The sequence below is a fragment of the Acomys minous genome, assembly GCF_964271855.1.
Source record: "Acomys minous genome assembly, chromosome: 17".
NCBI lineage: Eukaryota > Metazoa > Chordata > Mammalia > Rodentia > Muridae > Acomys > Acomys minous.
The window spans coordinates 7,213,743-7,240,176 of NC_140500.1; the positions used below are offsets into that span (position 1 = coordinate 7,213,743).

The 26,434-nt window shown below is 47.4% G+C and overlaps 1 protein-coding gene across 1 annotated transcript; it reads right to left on the minus strand.

Moving 5' to 3' along the window:
* Positions 1 to 887: 887 nt before the first annotated feature.
* CMAS (cytidine monophosphate N-acetylneuraminic acid synthetase) lies at positions 888 to 19,899 on the minus strand. Its single transcript, XM_084766682.1, has 8 exons — positions 19,576 to 19,899; positions 11,271 to 11,413; positions 10,974 to 11,129; positions 7,407 to 7,540; positions 6,214 to 6,308; positions 5,580 to 5,751; positions 4,651 to 4,804; positions 888 to 1,451 (listed from the first exon to the last, which is right to left on the minus strand). The coding sequence occupies exons 1-8, from the start codon at positions 19,827 to 19,829 to the stop codon at positions 1,261 to 1,263; spliced, it is 1,299 nt and encodes a 432-aa protein (XP_084622808.1). The 5' UTR covers positions 19,830 to 19,899; the 3' UTR covers positions 888 to 1,260.
* Between the last annotated feature and the right edge of the window lie 6,535 nt (positions 19,900 to 26,434).

Sequence of the window (26,434 nt, forward strand, 5' to 3'; positions counted from 1 at the left end):
CATCAAATGCAAACAGAGGACTAGGAGCACCGCTCAGAAACTGAAGGGTGCAGCTGGCAGCACCAGACTCAAGCCTGCTGTCTCAACAGGGAAGCCGAGGGAAGCTATGCTAACTTGCTTTAAGTGGTTATGAGACGTTTCACCATGGCACCGAGCTCCTGGCCCTCGTCTCAGCCTCCTGAGTGCGAGTGCTAGGCATGCACCACCATGGCCATAGCTTATTACAGCAACAGTCTGCGAAGCAACCAGGGCTCCCAGAGCCTAGAGGGTGGTAGTCAGATCTGACACCTGGCACTGAGGTCAGAGGGGAAAGCAGGGGTGAGAACCTTGGGGATGGCAGAAACATCTGTGGCACACACAGGAAGTCAAGGGCAAAGTCAGCACAAGGGGCAAGGAATGAAGCCGAAGGCACCTGTCTCCCTTTAACCTGCGCCTGCCTTCTAGGAATGCCTCAGAACTGCCGGCCCATGGTACACACAGTGGGCATGGAGGACCGACTTGCAGGCAGCACTCGTGTGACTTCCTTTTCAGTGGTGGGAAGAGTTGTGACTGTTCTGAGTGTCTGTACTCATGAGCTGATGCCTCGCTCTCGGAATCCACTGGGGACATGTGCACTGGCCACAGGGCCACAGTGAAAGCAGGTTTAGTGAAAGCAGGAGCGTCAGCCAGAGCTGTCAATGTTCACCCTGCCTTCTCTAAGTCAGAATGTGACAGGCACAGACATGAACGGATTTAAGTCTGTATTTATGTGTGTATGTCCTCCTGTGTGCACATGCAAAGCAGTCACCATGTTTCATACTTGGTGTCCAACTTGTTTCTGAATCTACACAGCTAGTGCTCAAAGAAATGCCTAGAAAATGTGTCTATATTACAAAGACTTCATCAAGTTTGTGAACTGTAACTTTATTAACACAGGTGTATCTTACCAGACACACTGCCCTAAAATAAATAAAATCCCAATATCATTAAAACCACACAAACACAGTTTGACAGGGAACAATACAAAGTTGATTGTTTATGATGTCTGACTTGCATTCACTAGAAGTCTGAAAAAGACTAGGTCAATCCCTCAGTAATTACCTTGTATCAAGAGGAAAGCAGTCATAATTAACTCCTGGGTTCTGGAACAATGATTTGAGAAAACTGAGCTTTGAAAAGAGTAAGGAATTTCACAAAGTAGATCACACCATGGGGCTTGATCAAAAACAATGCAGGGCGGCAGGAGGAGGCTGCATCCTGCCTCTCACACCACACCAATTTCTATTTTTGGCATGAGTTGTTAACCTTTTCCATCAGGAGGAAAATGTGCTCTGCGAACTCGCGGATGGCTCCCCGGCCACCATTGCATTTGCAGATGTATCCCACGGCTTTCTGGGCCCCGGAACACGCGTCGGCAGGAACAGCACTTAGGCCCACTCTCTTCAGGCACTCTTCATCAGACACTTCGTTGCCTATGAGTGAGACAGACAGTTCAATAGGAAAGACGCACAGGCTGTTCCAGCTAAATGATGCAAACCACAGCAGTAAGTAATAGGCTCCTATATCAAAAGCAACACTAACAAGCACATGGAACAGAACAACACCTTAAGTACAAGTGGGAATGGAGCATACATTTTACCTACTGTCACTAACAAGCACACGGAACAGAACAACACCTTAAGTGCAAGTAGGAATGGAGCATACATTTTACCTACCGTGTATATTATAATTATCAAAATTCTGTACTTGAATTACAAGTAACATTGTTAAGTGGAAAACCGAATATATGCAAAGGCCCCAGGTTTATTTAATAATTATCAGTTTTAGATTATTTAATCACTATTTCTCTCTATGCCATATACCCTAGTTTTCTTGGAGGTATAGTGTGGAAGGAATTCCCGGAGAGATTCTGGCTCTGCCTCCAGAGTGCTGGGATTAAAGGTGTGCGCTATCACCCCCACGTTTATTCCCAAACGTTTAAGCATTTATATCTAATTGAAAATTATAGTTATCAAACTCACACAATAAATGATTCCTTAAAATACTTAAATGCCCTATTGTGGTCAAATATCACCAGCTCAAAACTTGTCACTTTGTGTATGTAGGTGTGTATGTGCATGGAGGCCAGGGGTCAAAGCCAGGAGTCTTTATCAGTCACTGCCTTATTCATTTAGAGTGTGTGTGTATGTGTGTGTGTGTGTGTGTGTGTGTTTGAGTGTGTGTGTGTGCGTGTGTGTGTGTGTGTGTGTGTGTGAGTGTGTGTGTGTGAGTGTGTGGGGGGGCGCACATGCACACAGACAGAACAACCTGTAGGAACTGGTTCTTCCCTTCTTTCATGTGGACCCAGGTTGAACTCAAGTTTCCCAGCTGGGTAGCAAGCGCCTCTCCCACTGGCCAGCTTGCTGGCTCCTCGTCTACTTTGTAACAGCAGGGTCTTTCAATGCACCTGGGATTCGCCAACTGGCCTAGACTAGCCAACAAGCTCCAAGACCCTGCCCGTTGCCCTTCTCTTACTGCTGGGATTGGAAGCACAGGCCCAGCTGCCAGCATTTTCCATATTCGCTGGGCACCTGAATTGAGGTCTGAAACCACTTCTTTAAGCCCTTCTAAACTGGCTTTTTCATTTCAAAAATTTTAAGATCAGGAGCCAAACCAAACCCACATGCTGTTTTGCTAATCCAAGTCCCTTTTCTATTTACAACAGCGCTCTGGCTTCCGTGTCATATACTGTTTGTAGGGAAGCTGACATATTGAAAACACTAGAATAAACACTAAATTACATTAACAAAACTCTTCCCTCCCTGCACCTGCCTTGTCCAGAGGCCACAGTGGGACAGTCAGCATTCCGAACCCAGGTACCAGGCGGCTTCAGAGCAAACAGCACTAAGAAAGCACTGTTTCCCAAGTGCCCGGTGTCTGCCCACAGAAATGTGCTCCCATAACTCAATACTAAACTGCATGGCATCCACTGAAGAGAAAAAGTCAAACCAGCAGTACTGTATTTAATCTTGTCTTCACAGTTTTCTCATGAGAGGTACTGAGATGCAAGTTTCAACTTGTAATCCCTTGCCTTCCCATGCTGGGGCTACAGGCACACACCACCATGCCTAGCACAGCACTAATACTGTTAAGGAGTCTCACAAGACATGCATTTTATGCTTATGGGTTTTTTTGCCTGCATGTATGTCTACACACCATGTGCAGGCAGTGCCTCTGGAGGCCTCAAGAGGGCGCTGGGTCCTGTGGAACTGGAGCTACAAAGGGCTGTGAGCTGCCACGTATGTGCTGGGAATCTCCTACCCAGTCCCGGAATGTGTTTTTATACATTTACAAGCCCTTCTGAAACACTGCTTACATTCTGAAGTAAACACTTAGGAGGGATTCTCATCCTAACTGTTCAAGCCATACACAGTCAGCACAGGAACATTTTCCTGAATGCAAACAGATGGCGCCAACCAGCATGACTATCACGACTTTGTTACCAATACCTTCTCAAGTCTGACTCTAGGCCTCTGCCTACATACATGACAAATTTCCCACTTGATGTGAAGCCTCAGTGTTTCTTTCTCATGTTTGTGTAGTTTGTTATTTGGCTATGAGTATGCAGTCAGTCATCTGGAAGCTTCTCCGAGCCTCACAGATAATGAGGATCCTATGGATCACATGGTACAGAGGGATCATGTTTCACACGGCTGGTACTTTCTATAACAAATGTTCTATTGTATTTTCTCTGCAGTTGGCTCCAAAGCTATTCCAGCCTCTCAAGGCCACAGGCGCCTGAGACCTTCTTGAGGCTGTTCTGATTTGTCAGTATGATCTGCAGTCACCATGCACCGCAGCAGCTTGGCCTTCCCAATACTTACAATGCTGAGGTCATGGGCTGTCAGCTCTAGGAGCACCATGCTTATGGTCCTAGCAACTAGTTCCATGCCTGCACACAACAGGGATCCGCTAAGCCTATCTGCTTAACACTAAGGAGAAATCCTCACACTCCTCTGAACACACCAATCAGCACAGATGCCATCACAGTCCTCAGTGGCGTCCCAGCATCCACTGCATGCACATACTGCTTACGGGGTTAGAGGTGGGTTCTTTTGCCCATCATTGTCACATTTCTCCAGTTTCTTCCTTAAAATTGGAATTTGTAGGTAAAAACCAGCAGTAAAGAGTGCGCTCATGTATTAGAATCTCCGGGTTACCTAGGCTGCATACTCTCTGCAGCAGCCCCAAGGCATCATGTACTCCTGAGACCTCCACTTTATTGATGAGATAATGGCCTGACTCCATAGGAGTCAGTGCTGGAGATACCCTACTAGGCTATTCTGACACATACTGTTAAGGCAGCCTTCAGGGTAGCTGCTTCCATGGGTATTTATTTATTATTTATTTGTGTGTGGGGAGGCATATGCCATGGCTCTCGTGTGGAGGCTAAAGGTTAAACGACTCTCAAAGGTCACTTCTCTCTCTCTACCATGTGCATCCTGGGGAGTGAACTCTGGTCACCAGACTTGACAGGGCCTGCCATTACCCACCAAGTCTTCTCACTGGCTCAGACTGCTGTCAGGTAATTTCCACTCTGCAGTTTAAGAGCTATCCACTTCCTTACAGTCATTTGGGGACTTTCCCTTCTGGTTAGTTCTGACAAGGTAAGCAGATGCTTGAGTGACCCACCGAGATAGGCCACTTCCTTCCAGCACAGGCCCATCTCCTTCCTCCACTCATCCAGCACGGCCAGCTTGTCCGACACACCGACTTCTGTTTTACAGTCTAGCTTTAAGGCGGAGATTGTCTGCTTGGAGCAGGCCCTTTCGGAGATGAGCCTCACCTGGAAAAAGAGTCTGTTAGAAGAAGAGGGAAACAGACAGGCTTGAGGATAAATCAAGCTGTGAAGACGCAAGTCACAAATGGAATGAGTGTCCTCTGATCCCCTGAAGGGCCAGTGAGGAAGGACCAGCTGCCAAACAAAGCTTGCTTGACTATCAAGGTGCCACAGCGCCTGCTCCCTGTAGGTCAACTGCTCAAGAGGAAAATGCACATGGCTCCGCAGAGCATCGCACATTGAAGACCACTAGTGAGCTGTAAGCTCTTTCTTTCCCACACTGTAGGCTGAATCCAAGGTATCCTGCATGTGTGCTAAGCAAGTGTTTAGCATAGAGTTATAGCCCAGGCCCTTCTCATGTTTGATCTAGAGACAACGTATTGTTGAGTTACACAGTCAGTCCATGAACTCAAGACCATAGTATGTGGGGTTTCAGGTCTGAGTCACCAGGCCTGGCTTAACCTTCGTTTTAAGAAAAATACACATATACATTAAGTTATTCTGCGTTAATAATTTCATTCACATGAATAGTTGCCAACACCAACTAAGGAATCTTTCTTGTTCCAAGGTCCTATGGAAAATGAAGAAGTGCGTTTAAAGTATGATTGATTAGTAAGAAATATTACCTGGCTGAGAAAACCCTCAGTTTCATCTTTCCAGTGTCAAGGTTCTCTAGGCATAAGCCAAGCAGTTCTCTGAAACCCTTAAATCTCTTAATTACTGGAATGTCCTATGACCCTGAATCAGAGTGTGGTACATACTATATTAAGGGAGCACATACCTCAATACCACTTTTCTTTAGTAAACTTATACCAATAGCATCTTTTACATCATAAGATATTATTTCTTTTTGGTCTCCTGATACATAAATGTGGCCATTGGTGAGACATCCTTCAATATTACAAATGAAAAGCTTTATCTCTTTCAGCTTCTCTTTTCCAAAATAGCCAAATCTAAAAGAAAATGAGACAAAGCCATGAGTACAAACTCTCCTGCTCGCCCCTCACCTGCTCGCCCCTCACCTGCTCGCCCCTCACCTGCCCGCCCCTCACCTGCCCGCCCCTCACCTGCTCGCCCCTCACCTGCCCGCCCCTCACCTGCTCGCCCCTCACCTGCTCGCCCCTCACCTGCCCGCCCCTCACCTGCTCGCCCCTCACCTGCTCAGCAGAGCCTGGGCCACTCAGACACCATCCTTCAAACTCACTTCACACACACTTTGCTGTCACAGCGGGAACTCCCTACGAGCAGCACTGCTCAGGCAGACTGTGCACCTCCCAGCAGGTGTGCTTTTTATACACCTTAAGTGTCTCTCCACTCAATGGGATGGAGTACAGAGTCTATGTCAAATCAATGTCTAGAAGGCCAAACACATAAGGCTCTGGTCCACAGCCATCCCAGCCTTTTTCTTCCGTTACCTCAAGACTCTCTGCTCTGCGATGGGCCAGTCGATGTCCACGTCGATGTCCACACTGTGCTCAGCTCGCATTTCGTAATACGCCATTTTTCCACCCTGAAGACAAGAGGAATGCTGTGAGCACTATTCTGATATCCACTATGTATATGCAGCTAGGATTTGGGTGTACATGAGAGAACAAATAATCCAGTAAGCCAGCAACATACTCACAATGATTATTTTGAAAAGAAAGTTCAAACTAAACAAATGAGTTTTTGATTTCTGTCTACAGTGCAAGTTCCCTTTTTTCCTTTAAAAAGGCCTGTTTTAAGGTGAAAAGAGCACCATGGCCACAGGCGGCTGAGGACCCTGACATGTGCTGCTCCTCCTCTGTCAAAGGACACCTGACAGCAGCACCCAGGTTTTCAGGTCTTTGGTCCCAGGCCAGGGCTGGGGTGGGCACCTGCAGCAGATGGTTATCATAAGCTTCCATGCCGTGCTTGGAGTTGAACCTGGGGCCTCCAGAAGAGCAGCCAGTACTCCTAACTCCAGAGCTGGCTCCTAATTATGTTATTTTCAGAGGTGCAGTTGTCACCTCTGTAAATGCAGTAGGAATGACCATGTCCCTCAGCAGCTGTGCAGACTGTTGTAGGTGACCCATGCAGAGCTTTCCAGCCCACCCTAAGCCTGCTTGTCATCTAGAATGAAAATGAGCCCATTTCAAGTTTACAACACAGCCACGAAGGCTCTACAAATGAGAGATGGCCAATCCTCTCTAACCAGCAAGCGAGTGAGCACACAGAGCGATACTGTCAAGGTGACACAGAATTGGCCTTCCAGAAAACCAGGTCAATGCTCTCAGATCTCCTGAATTGGTTCTTTTCTGTTTTTAAAGTAGCAGAAATTATTTAACCACACAGCCACAATCTCACTGTAACCTAGTATGGACTACAAACAACTGAGTGGGCTTATGTGACCACTGGGGCACGATGAGCCCTCAGCCTTACTGCATTCTCAGAACACTGTTCAACTGAACAGACTCCCAGATATTCACCGGGAACCCCTAGGCCCACCTTGGGGAATGAATGCTGCAGCACAGCGGCCCTGAGGAGAACCCGGCCTCTCCTCAGGAAATGTTAGAGCCAAGCGTTTCTCCCAGATTCTAAAACATAACATAGAACAGTTTCAAGAGTTGTATAAAATGAGTATACAAACCTGTAAGTAACCCATCTCTATCAAATGCCTTTTAGCAAAATAAAATGAGCCATTTTCATATAATTCTCCATCCCAGTCTTGTCGACGAGGCCGTTTGGCTGGATTCAAGTTCAGAGGCTCAGTCACTTCCCGGACTAAAGCAAAAGTGACAGTAGTCAGCACTGCCTTCAACAGACTGTTCACTTAGTAACTCTAAGCACAAATAAAAACCCCCTCAGAATGCAGGCATCTGTATCCACATAAACAAAAGGTACTATTCTAAAGGGCCAAGCGCTAACATTCCCAATGATCTGTCTCTGCTTTTAAACAGTCAGCATCAGAAAAAATATTTCATGAGTGAATTAGGAAACTCAGGTTGACGGGATTTAGACAAGTACTGTGGTTTTGCAGGGCATGTAGACAACCTTCCAACAGTTCCCAAGGATCAGGACTTGCCATAAAACACCATTCTGTAGTTAACCTCTTTAGTCTATTTTTCATTATTTCCAGCATCAGAAATAGAGTGTGTGTGCATTTATGTAGCATGGCTAGAAACCGCTTTCATAGAAATCATCATAGACAACCAAGGATGTTCCTATTAAATCATTGAAGTGTGTGTGTGTGTGTGTGTGTGTGTCTGTGTCTCTCTGTGTGTGTGTGTTTCATGTAACCCATGCTGGCCTCAAATTCCCTATTTAGCTGACTATGACCTTAAACATCTCGTTCCACTTCCTGAGTGATGGGATGACATGACAGTCATGTGTCACCATGCCAGTGTTATATGGTGCTGACATGTGGACTCAGGGCCTTTGTATGCTAGGCAGGTACTTTGCCTAGCAAGCTACATTCCCAGCCCTCCTCAAAGCCTATACCAATTGAAATATTTATGTTTTTACTTGTAGTTTAATATATATTAAACACAAAAATTAATATTTACTCTATTGACAATGAAAACCCAGCAGTGTCCACCTTCGTCATATAATGGATGGAGCCGTGACGCTGTGGTTAGCGATGCAGAAATGCCCTTCTCCTCACTGGATTTCACCCGACTCTGGGTACAAGGATGTGTTTGGGTACACATACATGTGTGTGTATAGTTTTGGGTGTATATGCATATGTGTATGTGTTCAGGTGTGCATACATCTACATGCTAGAGTTCCTTCACAAGGCTCCCATGACTACCTTCTCTTACTAACCATTTTCTGCTTCACTTTGACTCATGTCTGACATAATTTAGGGAAATTCAGCAAATATGTCTGAACAGCTAGTGGAAGCACAGTTTACAACTACGTGGAGACTGCAACAGAGAGGCCTCTCTGCTCTCAGGCGACCTGCAACAGAGGTGAGAACAGGTGGCTCAAAGTCCAGGGGACTCAACAAGACAGGCCAGGACACGCCCTTCCCCTGGGAGACACTTTATGGAGTGTGAGGACAGGTGAGCAAGCTCACATTTGGCAAAAGCACAGTGATTGTGCTGTGTGAAACCTGAGGAAACATCCTGACTCCCGGATGTGGGTTACAAGTTGTCAGGCACAGAAGCACAACTCTAACACCACTGCTGCCACCACCAAGGCCTCGGACAAGGGACAGCCTGGAAGACTGGGCGGAGCCTGGGGCTGGCGTCACCTATCCTGTCTGTATGGCGCTGTGTGCTGTCTTTGGTAGTTGAGTGGGAGCCAGCTGTACCCACATGATCTTCCTGCAAGGCAGTGTGAGTCTAGTGCAGCTTCTCACTGCAACACCCTGGGTCTCACACAGAAGAAAGAGAGTCCCCTCTGAGGAAATGTGGACTCCAATGTCTACAGCACGTGCACATCGCACCACGAGACACACAGAGAAGCAGAAATATGATGGTCACATTCAGGTGAACAAACAAGGAGAAACGACTCGAATTTGCACAAAGAACTTTCCAATACCTGCCATGAATATCAAAGAAAAATATCTTGAAAATGGATAAACATGGAAATTTCAACAGGGGATGGAATTACTAAAGATAAACTTTAAAAAAAAACTTGAAGTAATTCAAGGCTGGACGGGGTGAAGAGATGGTTCATATACTCACACACCAGCTGGGACCACTCATCACTGAGGAGAACCGACTGTGAGTCAGCCAGAAACACCTCAAACCTAACTCAGAATGGATTCCAGAGGGAGGACAAGGCAGAAGTGCAGACGCGCATGTTAGGCCAGTGTGTGAGGAGGCTGCCCCAGGCAGGGTGAGCTAAGGGAAGCAGGTCACGTCTCACTGTGGAGAGGGCAAGCAGGGCCTCCTGAGGGGTGGGCGGGAAGAACGGACTGATCATGGGAATGACGGCTGCTTATGGCCGAGAAGACATGGAGACCGAGGACATCTTCTCGCCGCGGTGTCAGAAAACAGCCTTAAACGCCATGAGAGCCATCATCACGCGGTAAGTATAAGATTATTAACAAGACACCATGACTCTTACTTAATTCACACTAAGTCACAGAAATGCAGTGTGGACTTTTTCCTTCTTTTCGGTATGTGCACAGGTCTATGATGGTCACACATGTATGAACGTATGTGTGGAGTGGTGAGGGTGGGGTGCACACGAGTACAGGCCTAATATTTGCCTTACAAATTTCCCTCCATCTCTCTGAACTTTATTTTGTGCAACTGGCTCCCTCATTCAAACCCAGAGCTTACAGACTGCCGACAGCAGCAAGCCAACTTTCCCCAGGAATCCCGTCTCTGTCTACCAAGTGCTGGCACTACAGGAGGCTGCCACGCCTACGCATCTTTTACACAGGTTTTGGGGATTAGAATGCTGGGCCTCACGTGCTGTGGCAAATGCCTCACTTGCCAAGCCATCTCCCCATTCCCCTGTGATGCGCATTTGTACTTTTAGGGGACATTTGAGCTCGGCACAGCTAGTACTGCTAGGACCACCATGTCGGACATGCACATCTCCTGTAACAAGATACAACGTGTCCCAGAGAAGCCGTGATGTACTGATAACAACTGACCTAGTTAGCAGCTATGATTTTATAAACAAGGACGGTCCCCAAGCCCAAGAAATGCTGGCCTGGTTTAGATGCCACCCAGCAGGAGCAATGTCCTTCCCAGGGCACAGGCAAAGATGAGACAGAGTCCCCAGCACTCCCACGTTCCACGCATGGCACTTACTTACAGACCTGTCATCTCCTTAACCTAAATGCTTGCTGAGGTCATTTAACTGACTCTAACTGCATGTCACCTTCACCACTCACTCTAACTTCAGGATTTCCCTGGGAGGTGCTGCACTAATTCAGTATGGAGGGTCGGGTATGACCTGTCTGGAGCGTGAATGACAGGCCAAGAAGGAACACGAAAGTATCTGCTCTGGAAACTAACGTATCTGCTTTACGAGCTAACAGAAATACGGACTGAAACGTCTGAAGAGTGGGAGACCGAACTGATTTGGGTTTTAACATTTTGCTTTATAGAAAGATCTAGGCTGGAGTACCCTGTCACTGCCTACTGCAGCTGTGCACCAGGCAGTTACTGCTCCGCAGCTCTCCTTTCGGTCAACAGTGTTTACATTAACAAAACAAGACAACGCCTGGATTTCAGTGCAGTGAACTAGTTACCTCCTTTCTGAATTTCACTCCACCGAAACTGATGGCGCCTCACAACAGAGAAGACAGAGTCGTATCCTTCCTCTCGAATCATCTCTGCAACTTTCTGGAGGTCGGTGGGATGTAAACATGGAGACGTAGCTTGGATATTCCCCACAATGTCAACCTCTGAGGACAACACAAAGGAAAGGCATCAAGTGCAGCTCTGGGATCGTGCGATGTTGAGATCTTAAGCCAACTGTTAACATGAGTCTTGTGTGATGGAAACCATGGCTGCAATCACACATAGTTTAGTAGCCAGACTCTTACCATTGTGATAATTAAGGAATTCTACGATGGCATCTAGTGAGGTAGAGCTGTCTTTGGACGTTTCAGAACTTCTTCGATGAACCTGTGCACCGAACTGCTTGGCCACATTCTCAATTTCATCATGGTCTGTTGAGACCCACACACTGTTTAGGCGGTAAAAAGAAAGTTAAATAAACTCCATCAGCAGAGAGACCGCCAAGGGTAAGGCAGAGCTCTGCACCACGTACATAGCTTGGTGTTGGAAAAGCTTTAGTACAGCTAGCGCTGTCTAGACGTCCTAGTGCACACCTGGACCCTCAAGGCTCAGGAGGCAGAGTCGGGGTGGGGTGCTGTTCCTATGTTCCAGGCCGCCAATGCCACATAGGAAGACCCTGTTTTAAAGCTGCCCCCCTGCAACCAAAATAAACAAAAACATAAAGATCCAAAACAATGTAAGAATAAAAGCAACTCAATAAACTGTTATCTAGATAGTTCAAGAGTGTAATTCTATAAACTAGGAAAAATGAACTCAGTATTTTTAAGATGGCCACACTAAGTAAGCTATCTCTAGAAGTCAAATCTAGAGCAAAGTGAAGGTGTTTCTACTTTGTTTTGCAAATTTAAACCCACAATATCATACACACAAATGAGACTAACATGTGTAGAAACACACTGGGTTTGGCTGAACTAGAATAGTTTTAAGCCTAGAAGAGAGTAAGTATCCAGATCTGGTTCACATTGATCAGAAAATCCAACTTTATTTTTAAAACAGTCAACGTGTGGATACCCAAGTGAGCGCTAACGCTAAGGCGGCCAGGGCTGCACTGCCTGGGGCCGCCTACCTCTAATCACCACAGCACAGCTGCCTATTTGGATTCTGTAGGACCAAGAGCAAACTGCTTCTCTGTAGGGACATGCTAGTCTCTACTGAAGCTGTTTTCTGAACCTTCACAAACGCTCCTTTCTAGAAATAGAGGGCATAGATATACTCGAGCCACATGCTTTAGTAATGACAGTATGTAGATATTTTCAAGATTTAGAGTCTGTCAAGTGCATGTAATCCTTTCTATCTGTCCCACTCATTTAGCATTTATTAAGAGAAAAAGAGTATATATGTTGTATGTCTAAGATCACATAAGGAGAAACTTTTAACCTCTGGATTTCATTTATTCCCTTCAGAATTTGTAGAAAGAGGATTTAAGGGCGGGGAAGATTATTCCGTGGGTGTGTGTGCTTGCTAGGCAAACATAAAGACCTGAGTTCAAATCCCTAAGCCCATATCAAAAAGCCAGGCATGGCTGCAAGGTTCCTAACCCTGTGTCAAAAAGCCAGGCATGGTTGCAAGGTTCCTAACGCTGTGTCAAAAAGCCAGGCATGGTTGCAAGGTTCCTAACCACGTGTCAAAAAGCCAGGCATGGTTGCAAGGTTCCTAACCCCACGTCAAAAAGCCAGGCATGGCTGCAAGGTTTCTAACCCCACATCAAAAAGCCAGGTATGGCTGCAAGGTTCCTAACCCCATGTCAAAAAGCCAGGCATGGCTGCAAGGTTCCTAACCCCATGTCAAAAAGCCAGGCATGGCTGCAAGGTTCCTAACCCCATGTCAAAAAGCCAGGCATGGCTGCAGGGTTCCTAACCCCACATCAAAAAGCCAGGCATGGCTGCAAGGTTCCTAACCCCACGTCAAAAAGCCAGGCATGGCTGCAATGTTCCTAACCCCATGTCAAAAAGCCAGGCATGGCTGCAAGGTTCCTAACCCCATGTCAAAAAGCCAGGCATGGCTGCAAGGTTCCTAACCCCACGTCAAAAAGCCAGGCATGGCTGCAAGGTGTCCTCTAACTCAGAGCTGTGAAGGACAGAAACAGGAGGATTGTTGGCAATTGGTGGCTGCCAGCCTAGCTCCAACCTCAGTGAGAGAATCTGTCTCATGGAATAGGGTAGAGAGTGATAAAGCAGGACACTTGACATCCTCCTCTGGCCTTTGTGCACCCCTGCTCACCCACATCACCACCACCTCCACCCTCACTAGCACCTCCACCCCCACCCCCACCCCCAGCCACCACCTCCAGCCTACCACCACTACTACTATGACACACAAATGAGGATTTAAATGAAAGGATAAAGTTAGTAAGTCCCATTTGCTTTGTTTTTGTTTTTGCTCACAGAAAGCCGGTGAACAAGATGGCTACAGGTGAATGGTCAAGTCTCCCAGCACTACTAACCGGGGAACACTAATGCTGACGGAGTAGCTGAGGTGGGTGAGGGGCATTAGCAGAACATGCTAAAGATGAAGCACAGGATGGCACACATGTCCTGATATTTGGCTTACGGCTGAAGAACAACTGAGTGATGGTTCAGTGGAGGCTTCTGTGAGCTTTTAAAGCGTTTGCAAGATAAAGTTTAAAAAGGGGGAGGGCAGGCCCAGGTAATGCTGTGATTCCCACTAAGCCATCAGGGAAAGGGAACCAAGTAAGTGATCTGCTCCTCCTAGTGCCTGACCTTCCCCCACACCCTTTAAAGTTCTTGCTGTCTAACATACACTGGGTTTGTGTTTGACATGGGATGTCGAGTAGAGAATATGGGGTCCATGGACCATGCAACCGAGGAATCAGGCATGGAACTAGTGGAGGTGGACAGCGTGTCCAAACAGCGGAGATCTCAGTCTTGAGCCAGCAGGAGAAAGGACCAGCCCCTCCCTGCTCTGAGCCTGCACCTGGAATTCCTCTCCATGCAAATAGGGCATCACCAGCATCCCAGCCCTAACCAATATGAGCCCACCCTGGAATCCCTCTCCACTCCCTGAAAATTCTTATTTACCCCTCACCCACTCTGAATAAACACACATAAGCTGTTTCACTAAGCACCGTCCAGAGCTGTAACACTAAGATCTTCAGAGAAGCCCGCCATCCCTCACCCCCAACCCCAGCACTCCCAGGCCCCAGACTCTCTCACTCTGGCTTTGCCCTATCTTTCCCAGCCCCGGGTACACTGGCGCCTGGACGCCCTGAGAGAAGAAAGTGAAGCGCAGAGCCACACTGAAGAGCAGTGATGGCTCTACCATGGCAAAAGTGGTGGTAACTGTAGGTACACCTATGGCTATGGGCAATAAAAACAAACCGCCTGTCACCGAAGTAAGAGGTAAAAATGTTAGCTTTTCTAAGCACTGAAACAGGAGAGGTAATAACAGGACTGCACTGGCTCGTTTAATTGGAAGAAGCTGAAAAGTTTTGTGTGTGACATGTGACAAGAGCACTGGGGACAGGAGCAGAGCATGCACAGCACACTTAACACAAAGGCCCGCTCTACTAAAGGGTCAGGTGGACAGGTCATTCTTTGGTGGAGGAGTGTCAGAAGACATGGACAAAAATGAAAGAATGAACGAGAATGAACAGACAGGTCTAAGCCACACTCCACCTAACTCAACACACACAGAGTATCAGCCGCGGTGCGTGGGGCAGTGACTTTGAAACACAAAATGTACTTTCAGGGATGATACGAGAGCACAGGCCCCTCAGAAGTCATAAGCCCACAGGCTTTGAAATGAAACTAAGATGTATGTTGATTTTCACCATAATGTCATACAAGATTCAAAAGATCAACCCGATGCTCGGTTGAATTGAGGAACAGGTCTCTCGTGACCATGTTCATCAGCCCATTTTTGGACTGCAGACCCACTTAGCAGGAGAGTTTAGCAATCTGGAAAAGCTCTGCTAACTGCCATCACGTGCAGCCTGAGAGGTCTGCTCCCACTGAGCCAAAGCACGACCTTGAAGAAGATAATCTCAACCTCCAGTCTCCTGCAGGCCGCCTGGTTCTGCCATGTCCTCCTATCTTGCTGAAGGAAGAGAGGCAAGAGCTGCTCCAAAGTCCCCAGCGGCCCTACCAGGCCAGTTCAATCCCAATCAACACATTTTAATTGAAGCTCTAAGATACACTGCTCCCCAGAATGAGTAGGACAGTGTCCCATCCCACCCCCCAAGGCCGCCTGCAACGTTTTACTGGAATACGGCCACGTTCCTTCATTCATGTACCACCACGGCCACTTTTGCAACATACAGGCTGAGAACTGAGACGTTACAACTGAGACCATCTGGCCTGCAAAACCGGCAATACCTTCTGTGCGGCCCTGTCTAGACAAAGTCTGCTGAAAGATGGAAGACAGCATAAAGACACATTTCCGTTAACTGTTTAAAGTCAAAGGATGGTCAAGACTGAAGGCATTCTCAGGATTTCTAATTCTCCATTCACGAGAAAGGAAACCAAGGACCCTGGGAAGAGACAAATTGCTCTGTAAGAGCATTTACTACAAGGGAAAACAGTCAGTGCCACATCAGAGCTGAGTGCATATTAGTTCCCTTAACCCTCAACAAGCCTCTCCTCTTGGGTGTACACTCAAGTCCATCCACAGGATGGAGATGTGGGGGTACAGAGAGGCGATGGTGTCGGGGCAACGTCGCAGTGGGACGTCACATGGTACATGTTAGAGGGGGCAGAGCTGGACAGATGCCCCGGCTGCTGGCTCAGGGAAGGGGTCTCTTCCTTCTAGTCGCTGTCATTATGAGCCGTCTACAGATGGACGGCTGCTCCAGGCAAGCTGATGCTGGCACCACTCCTAATGGGGTTTGTGTGGGCAGATGTACATTTTTCTTCACCTACATATGTAGTACTTAGGGGCTGGGGGGCGGGGAACGACACACAATGCCTCTGTGTGTGCAGGAGCCCATTTTCTCCTTCCCCTGTGAGAATTCCAGGGATCCAATTCAGGTTGTCAGGCTTGGCGGCATGCGTACTTATCTGCTGAGTTACCTCACCAGCCCACCAGAGATACATCTTAATAAACAAGGCAGGGACTTCCCAGCATTACCGTCAATGCCAGTATTCACTACAATCTCCCCTCACTTGGTGATTGTCCTCATGGGCTTCAGCGAGGGCTGCTGGGGGTTCATGAGGCGAGGCTAACTGAACTAGCAGGTACCGTGTTCTACTGAACGCAGTGACTGGGCTGAGGTAAGTAGGGGATGCAGTGGGGTCTGCTAAGTGGAGAAGTTTAAAGCTTGAAGGTGAGCTGACCTGACAAGCCTGGAAAAACCTGAGTGCTACGAATCAACAAGCCCAGACACCGGTACAACTAGAAAGGCCACTGTCTGTCCTCCACTGCCACTGCAATAAGGAAGGGCCTAGATGCCAATATCCTGAAATCAGAAGCCGGAAGTGTTGTTAAAGACTGGGGAGGCAAGGGAGTGGCAGCAAGAGATAGTCAGTCAGTCCACCCAGGACCGTCTGGATTTATGAATCGCTGCTTTTGAAGAGGACGAGAGACAAGTGCCTATCTCATGTCTAGAGACACAAGCCCACTGTGCCCACCAGGTCTACCATCCACAGGCGCTGATGCTTGCAGCTCACCTGAACTGAGAAGGCACACAGTAGGGCTGTATACTGTCACAGCCAGCAGTTCCCAAGTTCTCTCTGTAAGAGGGGCTTAGGGGCCAATGAGTGCATCATGATTTTCCTGGACAGAAGGTCAATTCTCCTGGGGGTGCTGCATCTCCTCAGGTGGTTGTCATGAGAGGGGAACCAGGGTTAGGAATATGGCCTTAAGATGCCGGAGACTATGGTCATGTGTGTAGAGGCCCATCGTTCTCATGACACCCTGCTTGACATCAGAAAGGGACAGTCTACCCTGAAAAAAGCAGCTACAGATTGCGGTGACAGAGTACGCCGTCCCTGTGCACTGCTTTATGGTCCTTGCAGTGATGGGTCTCGTCAGATACCACATATAGGAATGTGTCTGCATGCTGCTCAGCTGTGGCCCTTATGGTGACAATTCTTCAAACAACTGGAGGAGATTATTGTGGAGCCAGGCGCAGTGGTGAACACCTGTAATCCCAACACCAGGGAGGCAGAGGTAGTTGGACCTCTGTGAGTTCAAGGCCAGCCTGGTCTACAAAGTCCAGGACAGCCAAAACTACATAGAGAAACCCTGTCTCGAAAAACAAACAAACAAAACAAAACAAGATTTATTTTGGCCAGTTTTTAAGGTTTTTTTTGTAATTGCTTGGCTTGAACTTTGTGGCCTGTGGTGAGATAAGAGTTTCATGGTGGAGAGGGCACAGTGGAGCAGAGATGCTCGCCTCATGGCAGCCAGGAAGCAGAGACAGAAAGGAGCTTGGACAACACCGCCCCCCCCCACCCCCACCCCACCCCACCCCCAGCATTGACTGTTTGTTTTGCCGCATCCTCCGCCCCAAGAATTAACCAATAAGGGCGGCCCTGCCTGCAGAGGGTGAGGGAACTTGTCAAGGACAGCTGTCAGTCACATCAGTCACCTTTCTGCAGGTGCACAAGATCAGGAATGCCCTCTGACACCTGGATGCCAAAATATCAAGAGAATTGACAACCAAGAAAACGATGTCCATCCAGTGCCCACACTGACCAGAGCAGCAGTGGACTCCTCAGAAGCCCTGCATGAGGTTCACAGTGCCACCTCTGGTGAGACGGGACAGGCGTGGCAGCCCATCATCTTCCTCCTGCTGCCTTGTGGCTTCCTGTGACAGGAAGTCACAGTGTCAGTGGCTGGTGGCTCCAGAGGGAGCAGTGGGGCTGCCCCTGTCGTGGGTCACATGGACTGGCTCCTGCCGCTACTCTACCCCCTGGCTCAAGACACAGGAGTGCCAGTCACACAGTGGGTTGACAGCATTTGCTGAGTAAAAGATTCATCTTTTGTTCTTAAGCCTAATTACTGTGCTCAATTACCGTGTGTGTGTGTGTGTGTGTGTGTGTGTGTGTGTGTGTGTGTGTGTACACGTGTATGTGAGTGCAGGCATGACTGCCTTGGTCCATGTGTGGAGGCCAGAGGACAACCTCAGACATGGGTCCTCACTTTCCACTGTGAGGCAGGGTCTCTCTTTTGTTGTTCACTGAGTTCAACCAGGCTGGCCAGCCCACACGTTTCCAGATTTTCCTTTCTCCACCTCCTGCCTTGCTGTAATAACTGCCACACTAGTCTCTCACCTGAATTTCCTGTGGGCTCAGGAAATTAGAGCTCAGTACCTCAGGCTTGCACGGCAAGCACTCTATCCACTGAGCCATCTCCTCCACCGATTACACTTCCCCCTTTAAAAGACTGTAGTGAATATCTGCATGTGAGTGCAGAGGCCTGTGAAGACCAGAAAAGGGTATCCAATCTCCTGGCGCTGGAGTTACAGGCAGCTGGGAGCTAACCAACAAGGGTGCTGGGAACTGAACTTGGGTCCCCTGGAACAACAGACCAAGTTCTCAAGCGCTAGGTCATCTCTCCAGTTCTGCCATTACTCTTTTCTGAATCCACTCTGAATGTCATTTCCTGACGTGTTGCCCAAGAGTCATAAATAATAACTTTGTTCTCAATCTACTGTCATTGTGACTCTTTTACTTTGTCACTGTGACCTCAACATACTTATCACTCCTTTGCACTCTGTATTCTGAGAGGGTTAAAAACACAAAAAGCAAATGTGAGCTCCATGAATGACTGAACTGTGCATGGGACCATCTTGCCCTTTCTTTGCATGCATATGGCAAAAGCGGGGCTTGAGAAACGTTTACTGAGCTGAACCAAGTCCCCAGTACCCCCTATCTCTCCTTACCACACTTGTCATTACGTGTTATTTTCGGAAGCCAGCTCTATTTGCTTGGCTCCACCCAGAGCTTCCTTTGGGTCAAAACAAGCGGAAAAAAAAATCATACAGTTATACCTTTTGCTATCTCATTTTTAAACAAAGCCGGCTGGATGAAAAATTTGCCTTTGAAATATGGGGAATTAATAGCCTTCAGAATCAATCATCTTAAAAAACCAAACCATCAAAGGGTAAGCAATAAATTCAAGCAGAATTAGGTTGCAGCTAGCATGTGCATTTAAATTCACTGTTGGCAAGGGATGTGATCTCCCTCCTTTGACGAACAGCATCAACTTGTAACTCCTGATCGATCTGGTAGAAGCCAAAACGGTTCAAAGATACAACTGTCGTTTAGTGAGGCCAAAGTTTAAGAGGTAGGCTAAAACCATTCACACCCACAATACAGTCATAGGTATAGGAAGCTTTTCCGCATTGTGCTGACTCACAGCCTCACTGGCAGAGTATTTTTTTTTCCCCCACCAAAGGTGAAGGAAGACTCTAGGCTGGAGAGCCTCAACTCTGAGCTCCATTCCTGCATCTGCTGCCTCCCTGGCCTTGCAGCACCCGGCAGTCAGCGCAGCCCAGGGGTGACAGGTGCCCATCAGCAGGGGCCGTCCAGGGTCAGGCCTGGGGACCCCGACCCCCGACCCCCGGGCCCCGCTCCCGCACATGCGCACCTCTGGAAGACCCCCGCGTCCAGGGCGGCGCGCAGGACCCAGCCAATGAGCGGAACCCCCGCCAGGCGCTTGATGTTCTTCAGCGGGATGCCTTTGCTGCCGCCGCGGGCCAGCACCAGCGCCGCCAGGTGCGGCGGCTTCTCTAGGCCGCGCCCCGCGCCCCGGCTGCGCTGCAGCTTCGGGGGCCGGCCCCGGGACGGCCGTCCGCGCGGGGCGGGCACCGACGTGGCGGCCCCCTTCTCCAGCGCGTCCATCTTCCTCCCACGCCGCCGCGCCAACGTCTCCACATCCGGGAGCTCGGCCCCGCCGACTCCACTCGGTACCGCCCGCCTGCTGTGGCAGCTGCAGGCCACGCCCACGGCACTGCCCGCCCCGGGGCACGCTGGGAGTTGTAGTCCGCCGCGCCCTTGCCCCGGGTCCGAATGGCTACGTGAACTCAGAGAAGGAACCTGCTAGCTGAGCCCAGAGGTGCGGGAGAGGCACATTGTGCGATGCTCAGTTATGTCTGGCGATTTCCAAAACTAAGGAGGATTAGTCCTTCTCCACTAATCCCCTTCCCCAAAGCCTCCTTTTTGTCCTACCACTTATCCTCCTTTTCTCCCTCCTCCAATTCTTCCTCCTCCTCCTTTCTTCTCCCTCTCCATCCGCCTCCTATTCCAGTCAACTGGGTAATAGCCTCAGGTCATGAGGAAGTGAGTCAGGCAATAGCCTGAGCAATAGCCCCTAGCCATAAAGAATTGCCTAGCCCCAGCCTGACTGACTGTTCCACTCCACTTGCACAAACAATCTGCCCAGTTATCAAAAGCAACCCACTTTGCTCCCAGTGAAACCGCCAGAATACCTGTAATTTCCCGTAGCACCATGAATGCATGTGCGTGTGTGCGTAAGTGTGTGTGTGTGTGTGTGTGTGTGTGTAAGTACCTGAGCTCAACCTGCATCCTTCAAAAGGTTGGGGCCCCTCACTGCTCTAATAAATCCGTCGCAGTCTGTGGGATGGAGTCTCTCTTTGCCTCGCTCTTCCTACAACCATCACCCTCTGCCACCTGGATCTGTGACCAAGGCTAGCCTTGACCTCACTATGTGACCTTGAGCTCATGACATAGCTCAGACTCGCAGTGAACTCACAGCAGAGCTCAGGAGGCAACCCTCTTGCTGAGCCACCACTCCCCGGAGGTTGAATGAATGAGCTATGGAGCTCCCTGATTTGTAAACTGAGGCTCATTCCTTAGGGCACACGGTGGGCTGCTAGGCATGAGTCAATTGTATGTCTTAACATGTAAGTGTTAAACATTAATCTTTCTTTTCTGCTCCCGATTCATCCAGCACCGCCCCCTCCGCCCTCATTTGAATATCCTATAGGTGCTGCAAACTCCACGTCTGTAAGCCATCATCCCCCTCCCGTGGGCTTGGCATTCTGTCTGCTAGTTCTGCTAAACAGTGCTGCTTTCCGTTGGTGTGTCACCTTTACCAGTCCCTTTCAGTGCAGTGCATGCCTGTCCCCTTCTAAGAAAATTCCGAAAGAAATTGTCCAATATAAACTATGTCCCTTTGAGAAACTGCTGCCTCTCGCCAGGTGCAGACACACGTTCTTTGCATGGTAACGGTGTGCGACCAAACATGACCCTTGAAACACCTCATCTTCCTGAACACAGCTACAGCGTGGACCTCTTTCCGGATACCCTGCGAACAAAAGATCCTTTTCTTGTTGAGTTTTTGGATGTTAAAAGACCGTGTTAAGTCTGAAGCCTGGTAGTAAATGGGAGGAGACCTTTGGTGTTCTGAAAGAGTCAGGGGTCCGGGCTCACTGGAAGAAAGGCAGCCCTAGACGTGCAGAAAGGAAAGAGGAACATCACTCTGACAGTCAAGAGCAGAGAGAAATAAACACATGCATGTTCAGGGCTTAGATTCCAGGGGATGCCCACACCAGGGGATGGTGCAGACTGGGTCTTCTCACATCAACTAAGGCGATCAAGGTTCCCTTACACATGAGCCCACAGGCCAACCTGGTCTAGACAGCCACTCACTCTCTGAGCCTCCTCGGGTGATCCCAGAGTGTGTCAAATCGATGATTAGAACCAGCCAGCACATCGGGCAGCAGTTCTCAGCCTGTGGGTCACAACCCTTTTAGGGGACGAATGATCCCTTCATAGAGTCACCTAAGACCATCGGAAAACACATATATTTACATTATGATTTATAACAGTAGCAAACTTCCAATTATGAAGTAACAATGAAAATAATTTTATGGAGCTGGGCAGTGGTGAAGCAGGCCTTTAATCCCAGCACCTGGGAAGCAGAGGCAGGTGGATCTCTGAGCCTGATTTACAGAGCAAGTTCCAGGACAGCCAGATCTGCATAGGGAAACCCTGTCCTGAAGGAAAAAAAGGCAAGAAAATAAAATAATTTTATGGTTGGGAGTCACCACTGGCACAGCCATAGCCACTGGGAACAGCTAGGATCAGGAAGGCACCACGGCTGCTTGACACAGTTCCGGCAAAGCTGAGCAGATTGATATAACCACTGTCCTTCTGTCTCTAACTTTTGGGTTTTGGTCTCTGTATGTTGCATTCTTGGGGACTTTCTGCATTATGATTCAATTTGTGTCTTTTCTGAGAAAAATTATGTCAGTATTTAGGAGAATTCTAAAACAACTTGATCTAGCCGCTGTTTGCAACTCTTCCTTATGCCCTGGAGATCATTAAGCGCAGATCAGCACACAGCTAGATGGGGCCATCACTCCAGGAATCTCCTTGGGGTGTCTGCCCCTGAGCTAATGTAAACAGTCTAATTGGTGCAGGATAAACAGAGACAATTGACAAACTCTGGCTGGCCAGGAGAGTAGGGTACAGAGTCAAGGTCTCTTACCATTGTAAGCTTAGAGCTCTCTGAAAATGTAAAGATAAAGGGTCATACATGAATAAAACCAATAAAACCCAGTAAATGAGATCAACTGACTAAAATAAACTTTTTCTACTTTGTAGCATAGATGATGAAACATATAGTAAAGGAAGTTAGGTGCTAGTATTTGTTATTCATGAAAAGACTGATTCAGATATTTTCTGTTTGCCTGGAGTGCTTTAAAACTACAAACACTGTCAGCCTAAAAGCAGGACATAGTAAATGTGTTTGCTTTGGAGGAGACATTCTTTAGATTCTTTAAATTGGAGTTATAGGAATAATAATAATAATAATAATAATAATAATAATAATAATAATAATAATAAATATTCTGTTTGTATTTTATAATTGTGACTGAACTTGTAACCCTGGGCCCCCAGCACACCACAACATGAGGAACTATAGGAAAGGGTCACAGCATTAGGAAAACCACTGGTATTAGGTGTAGTGGTCTGTAGTTTTCTTGTGATGTTTGCCTGGCTTGGATCAGTAATAATCCCCTTGCCCCGTCCCTTCCTTAGGCATCTCTGTGTGTTCTGCATGTGTACACATGCATAGTGAACTTATCTGTGCGTGGGCTCTGTGTAAATATTTTGTTGTAAATTCAATTTCTAGGATTTTTTTAAAAAGGACTTCCCAGGGTTTCTATTTCTTTTTGAGTCAGTTCAGTTTGTGGATTTCTTGAATGTGCTTATTTAAGTTGTCCAATCCATTTTGAGCATAATTATATCCATTACTATCAGTAATAACTTGTACAGATTCCAGCGCCCACTTGCTGGACAACGTGTCACATGCTCATGATCCTAGCACTTGAGAGGGTGAGGCAGCAAAGTTCAAGACCCATCTCAGCAAGCACATGAGTTTGAGTCCATTCATGGGATGCATGAGACCTTGTTTTTAAAAACGGTAAAAAAAAAACAAAAACAAAAACAAAAACAAAAAACAAGCAAAATGTCAACAAATCCCCATAGGTTGCCATACCTGTATACCTAAAGTTATATGACATCAGCAGAATGAGTGACTTAGTTCATAGTGCTGGCTTCTTACCTGGAAAGATATGTCTGGTATCGAGTTTTTATTTATAATGAGAACTGGGAATTCCTTTCATAAATTCATACATGTGGTCCCAGGTCTCACGCGGACATAAGCATTCTTGATGTGAAGATACCACTTTTAGTCTTTCATATTTGTGAACGCACTCCACTTTTATCTTTCGTGACATTTACTGCCTTTTCAGCAGTACCTAATTTCCCTTCTGCTTCTTCTAATGCAGTTATGTCTTTTACTTGGTTTCCCATTTTCTTCTCTTTTCTGACTTTTACCACGGTTTATTTCTTCCTATTTCTTTTAAAATGCTATTTATTTATTATTTGTTATTTGGAGATGTATGGCACATACACTTGAATGTGAGAGCGTAGGTACATGCATGCACTGGTGTTTGCGTATGCACAGCACACCACAAGATGTCTGGTGTCTTTTTCTATAGCTCTCCCTGTATTACGTTGAGCCAAGACCCCTCACTGAACCCAAAGCTTACCTTTATGCTATTACATTAGGCAGCCCATCCAGTGAGCTCCCAGGATCTGCCTGTGTCTTACTCCAAATGCTGGGTTACAGGCTCTCCCTGGCTTCTCTGTAGGTGTGCGCTGGTGGGTGGAGCACCACGTTGGGGTCACCAGGCTTACAGGCACATGCGTGCTGGAGCCAGTGGCTCAGTGCTTCTTCCTGTTCATCTGGATCCCTGCTGCTGGTTCTTGTCTCTGTGTGGAGATAATTGCTTTATTACAATGTTCCCATTTTTAATAAATAGCTGCTTCTCATTTGTAGTTGCCAGTTGGCACCTCTCTTGCGGTGAGTGTGGCTAGCCCAGCTGCTGGTTTTCCTGGTCATGCCTTCACTTCCTTCCTCTTATCATTTCCCTCTGTTGATTTTTCCTGATTGTTCCTTCATTTGCTCTCTTATCACCATTTCTTTCTTTCCCTTGGGATCTTTGTGAGGACCCTGAACAGATTTCTCTCTCTCTCTCTCTCTCTCTCTCTCTCTCTCTCTCTCTCTCCCTCTCTCTCTCTCTCTCTCTCTCTCTCTCTCTCTAACCATTGATATAGGACAGTTCTTCCGTCTGCTACAGGAATTTGGGGAGGGAAGAGAGAAGATTTTTGGCAGAGAAGAGAAGAACCTAAATTCTGTTTAATTCCTTTCCTCATTTGTATGTGTGTGTGTGTGTGTGTGTGTGTGTGTGTGTGTGTGTGTGTGTGTTGAGCATATATGTTTTGCATGTGTGTGATCCCATGTGTGTGCATATGTATATACATGTGCTGGCATGAGATTGATGTTGAGATTTTTACCCCATCACTCTTCCACTTAGGCAAGATCTTTCAATCCCACCTAGAGTTCAGACCACCATGCTTTCTGGGCATTTGTACAAGTTCTGGGGATCTGAACCTGGTCCTCATATTTGCACTGAGATTGTTTTAGCACCTGAGCTATCTCCCCAGCCCCACAGTTTGATTTTTTTTTCTAATTTTAGTGTGTGTGTGTGTGTGTGTGTGTGTGTGTGTGTGTGTGTGTGTGTGTGAAGGACAGAGGTATAAATGTTGTGTTTATTATCTCAGATGAAAGTCTGAGAGGAGAGCCACACCCAGGTTGTACCGATACATGGATTGGGCTGAGCCCAGAGTCTTTCTATCTAACTATGCCTAGGCCTGGGAGCTTTTAGCCTCTATACACTCTAAGCTTCTGCAAATGTAGACTTTGAAGGCCTCAGCGTCTAGCCTCCGTCTGCTGCTTTCAACCTCTGAGACTTACTGCTTAATAAGGCCACTCTTTCTAGTTCTTTCTGAGCTCTGGATGGCTGGCTGAACTCAGCTGTTCTGGCTCAAAACTCCTCTCCAAGCTGACTGATTCAAACTGGCTCCTCTCCACTTTTCACTGACTTTCTCTGCTTGGAAAAACTGCCTCTGAACTCTACAAACTGAATGGTTTTTATAAATTAATTTTTTAATTTTATTAATTTATTTAGATTACAACTCAATTGTTATCCCATGGCTTGTATCCTCCCATTCCCCCCTCCCTCCCGCTTTCACCCTATTCCCCTCCTTTAGGTCTATGACTGAGGGGGACCTCCTCCCCACTATATGGTCATAGGCTATCAAGTCTCATCTTGGTATCCTGCTTATTCTTTCTCTGAGTGCCATCAGGCCTCCCCACCAAGGGGAGATGGTCAAATATGGGTCACCAGAGTTCAAGTCAAAGTCAGTCCCTACTCTCCACATAACTGTGGAGAATGTCCTGCCCATTGGGTAGATCAGAGTAGGGGTTCAATGTTTACTATTGTATTGTCCTTGGTTAGTGCAATAGTTTGAGCAGACCCCCTAACTGAATGGTTTTTAGAGTAGCATGTGAGCAATGGATTTCATCACGGCATTTCCATACAGATGTGTCATTGTCCTTGTCACAGCCCATCCCCCTTCTCCCCTTCCCTCTCCGCCCCGGTCCCTTCCTTCTTCTAGGCAGTCCTGCTCTATTCTCACGCCCCACGCATTCCATGCCCACGTATTCTAGTTCCCCTTTCTGTCTGTCTCGCTTAACAGTCCTTCCTCCTCACTCACGACCCCCTTCTAGTCGCATGCTCTTCACACACATGTAAGTACACATATATGTATAGATGTGTGTGAAAGTGAATGTGAGTATATGTGTGTGAGTGTGTATGAGTGTGTGTGAGTGTATATGAGTGTGTGAGCGTGTGAGTGTGTGTGAGTGTGTGAGTGTGTGAGCATGAGTGTGTGTATGTGTGAATATGATTATGTGAATGTGTGTGAGTATACATGAGTGTGTGTGAGTGTATATGAGTGTGTGAGTGTATGAGTGTGTGAGCATGAGTGTGTGTATGTGTAAATATGATTATGTGAATGTGTATGAGTATATGTGAGTGTGTGTGAATGTATGTTGAGTGTGTGTGTGA

Bases quoted from the DNA above. Each gene is read 5' to 3' on its own strand.
- CMAS (XM_084766682.1), bottom strand. From the start codon at position 19,829: ATGGACGCGCTGGAGAAGGGGGCCGCCACGTCGGTGCCCGCCCCGCGC. The intron at 11,414-19,575 runs GTGCGCATGTGC...CCGCCTAAACAG, and splicing joins GACGCGGGGGTCTTCCAGAG to TGTGTGGGTCTCAACAGACC. The intron at 7,541-10,973 runs GTAACTAGTTCA...CTTTTGCTTTAG, and splicing joins GAGTGAAATTCAGAAAGGAG to TCCGGGAAGTGACTGAGCCT.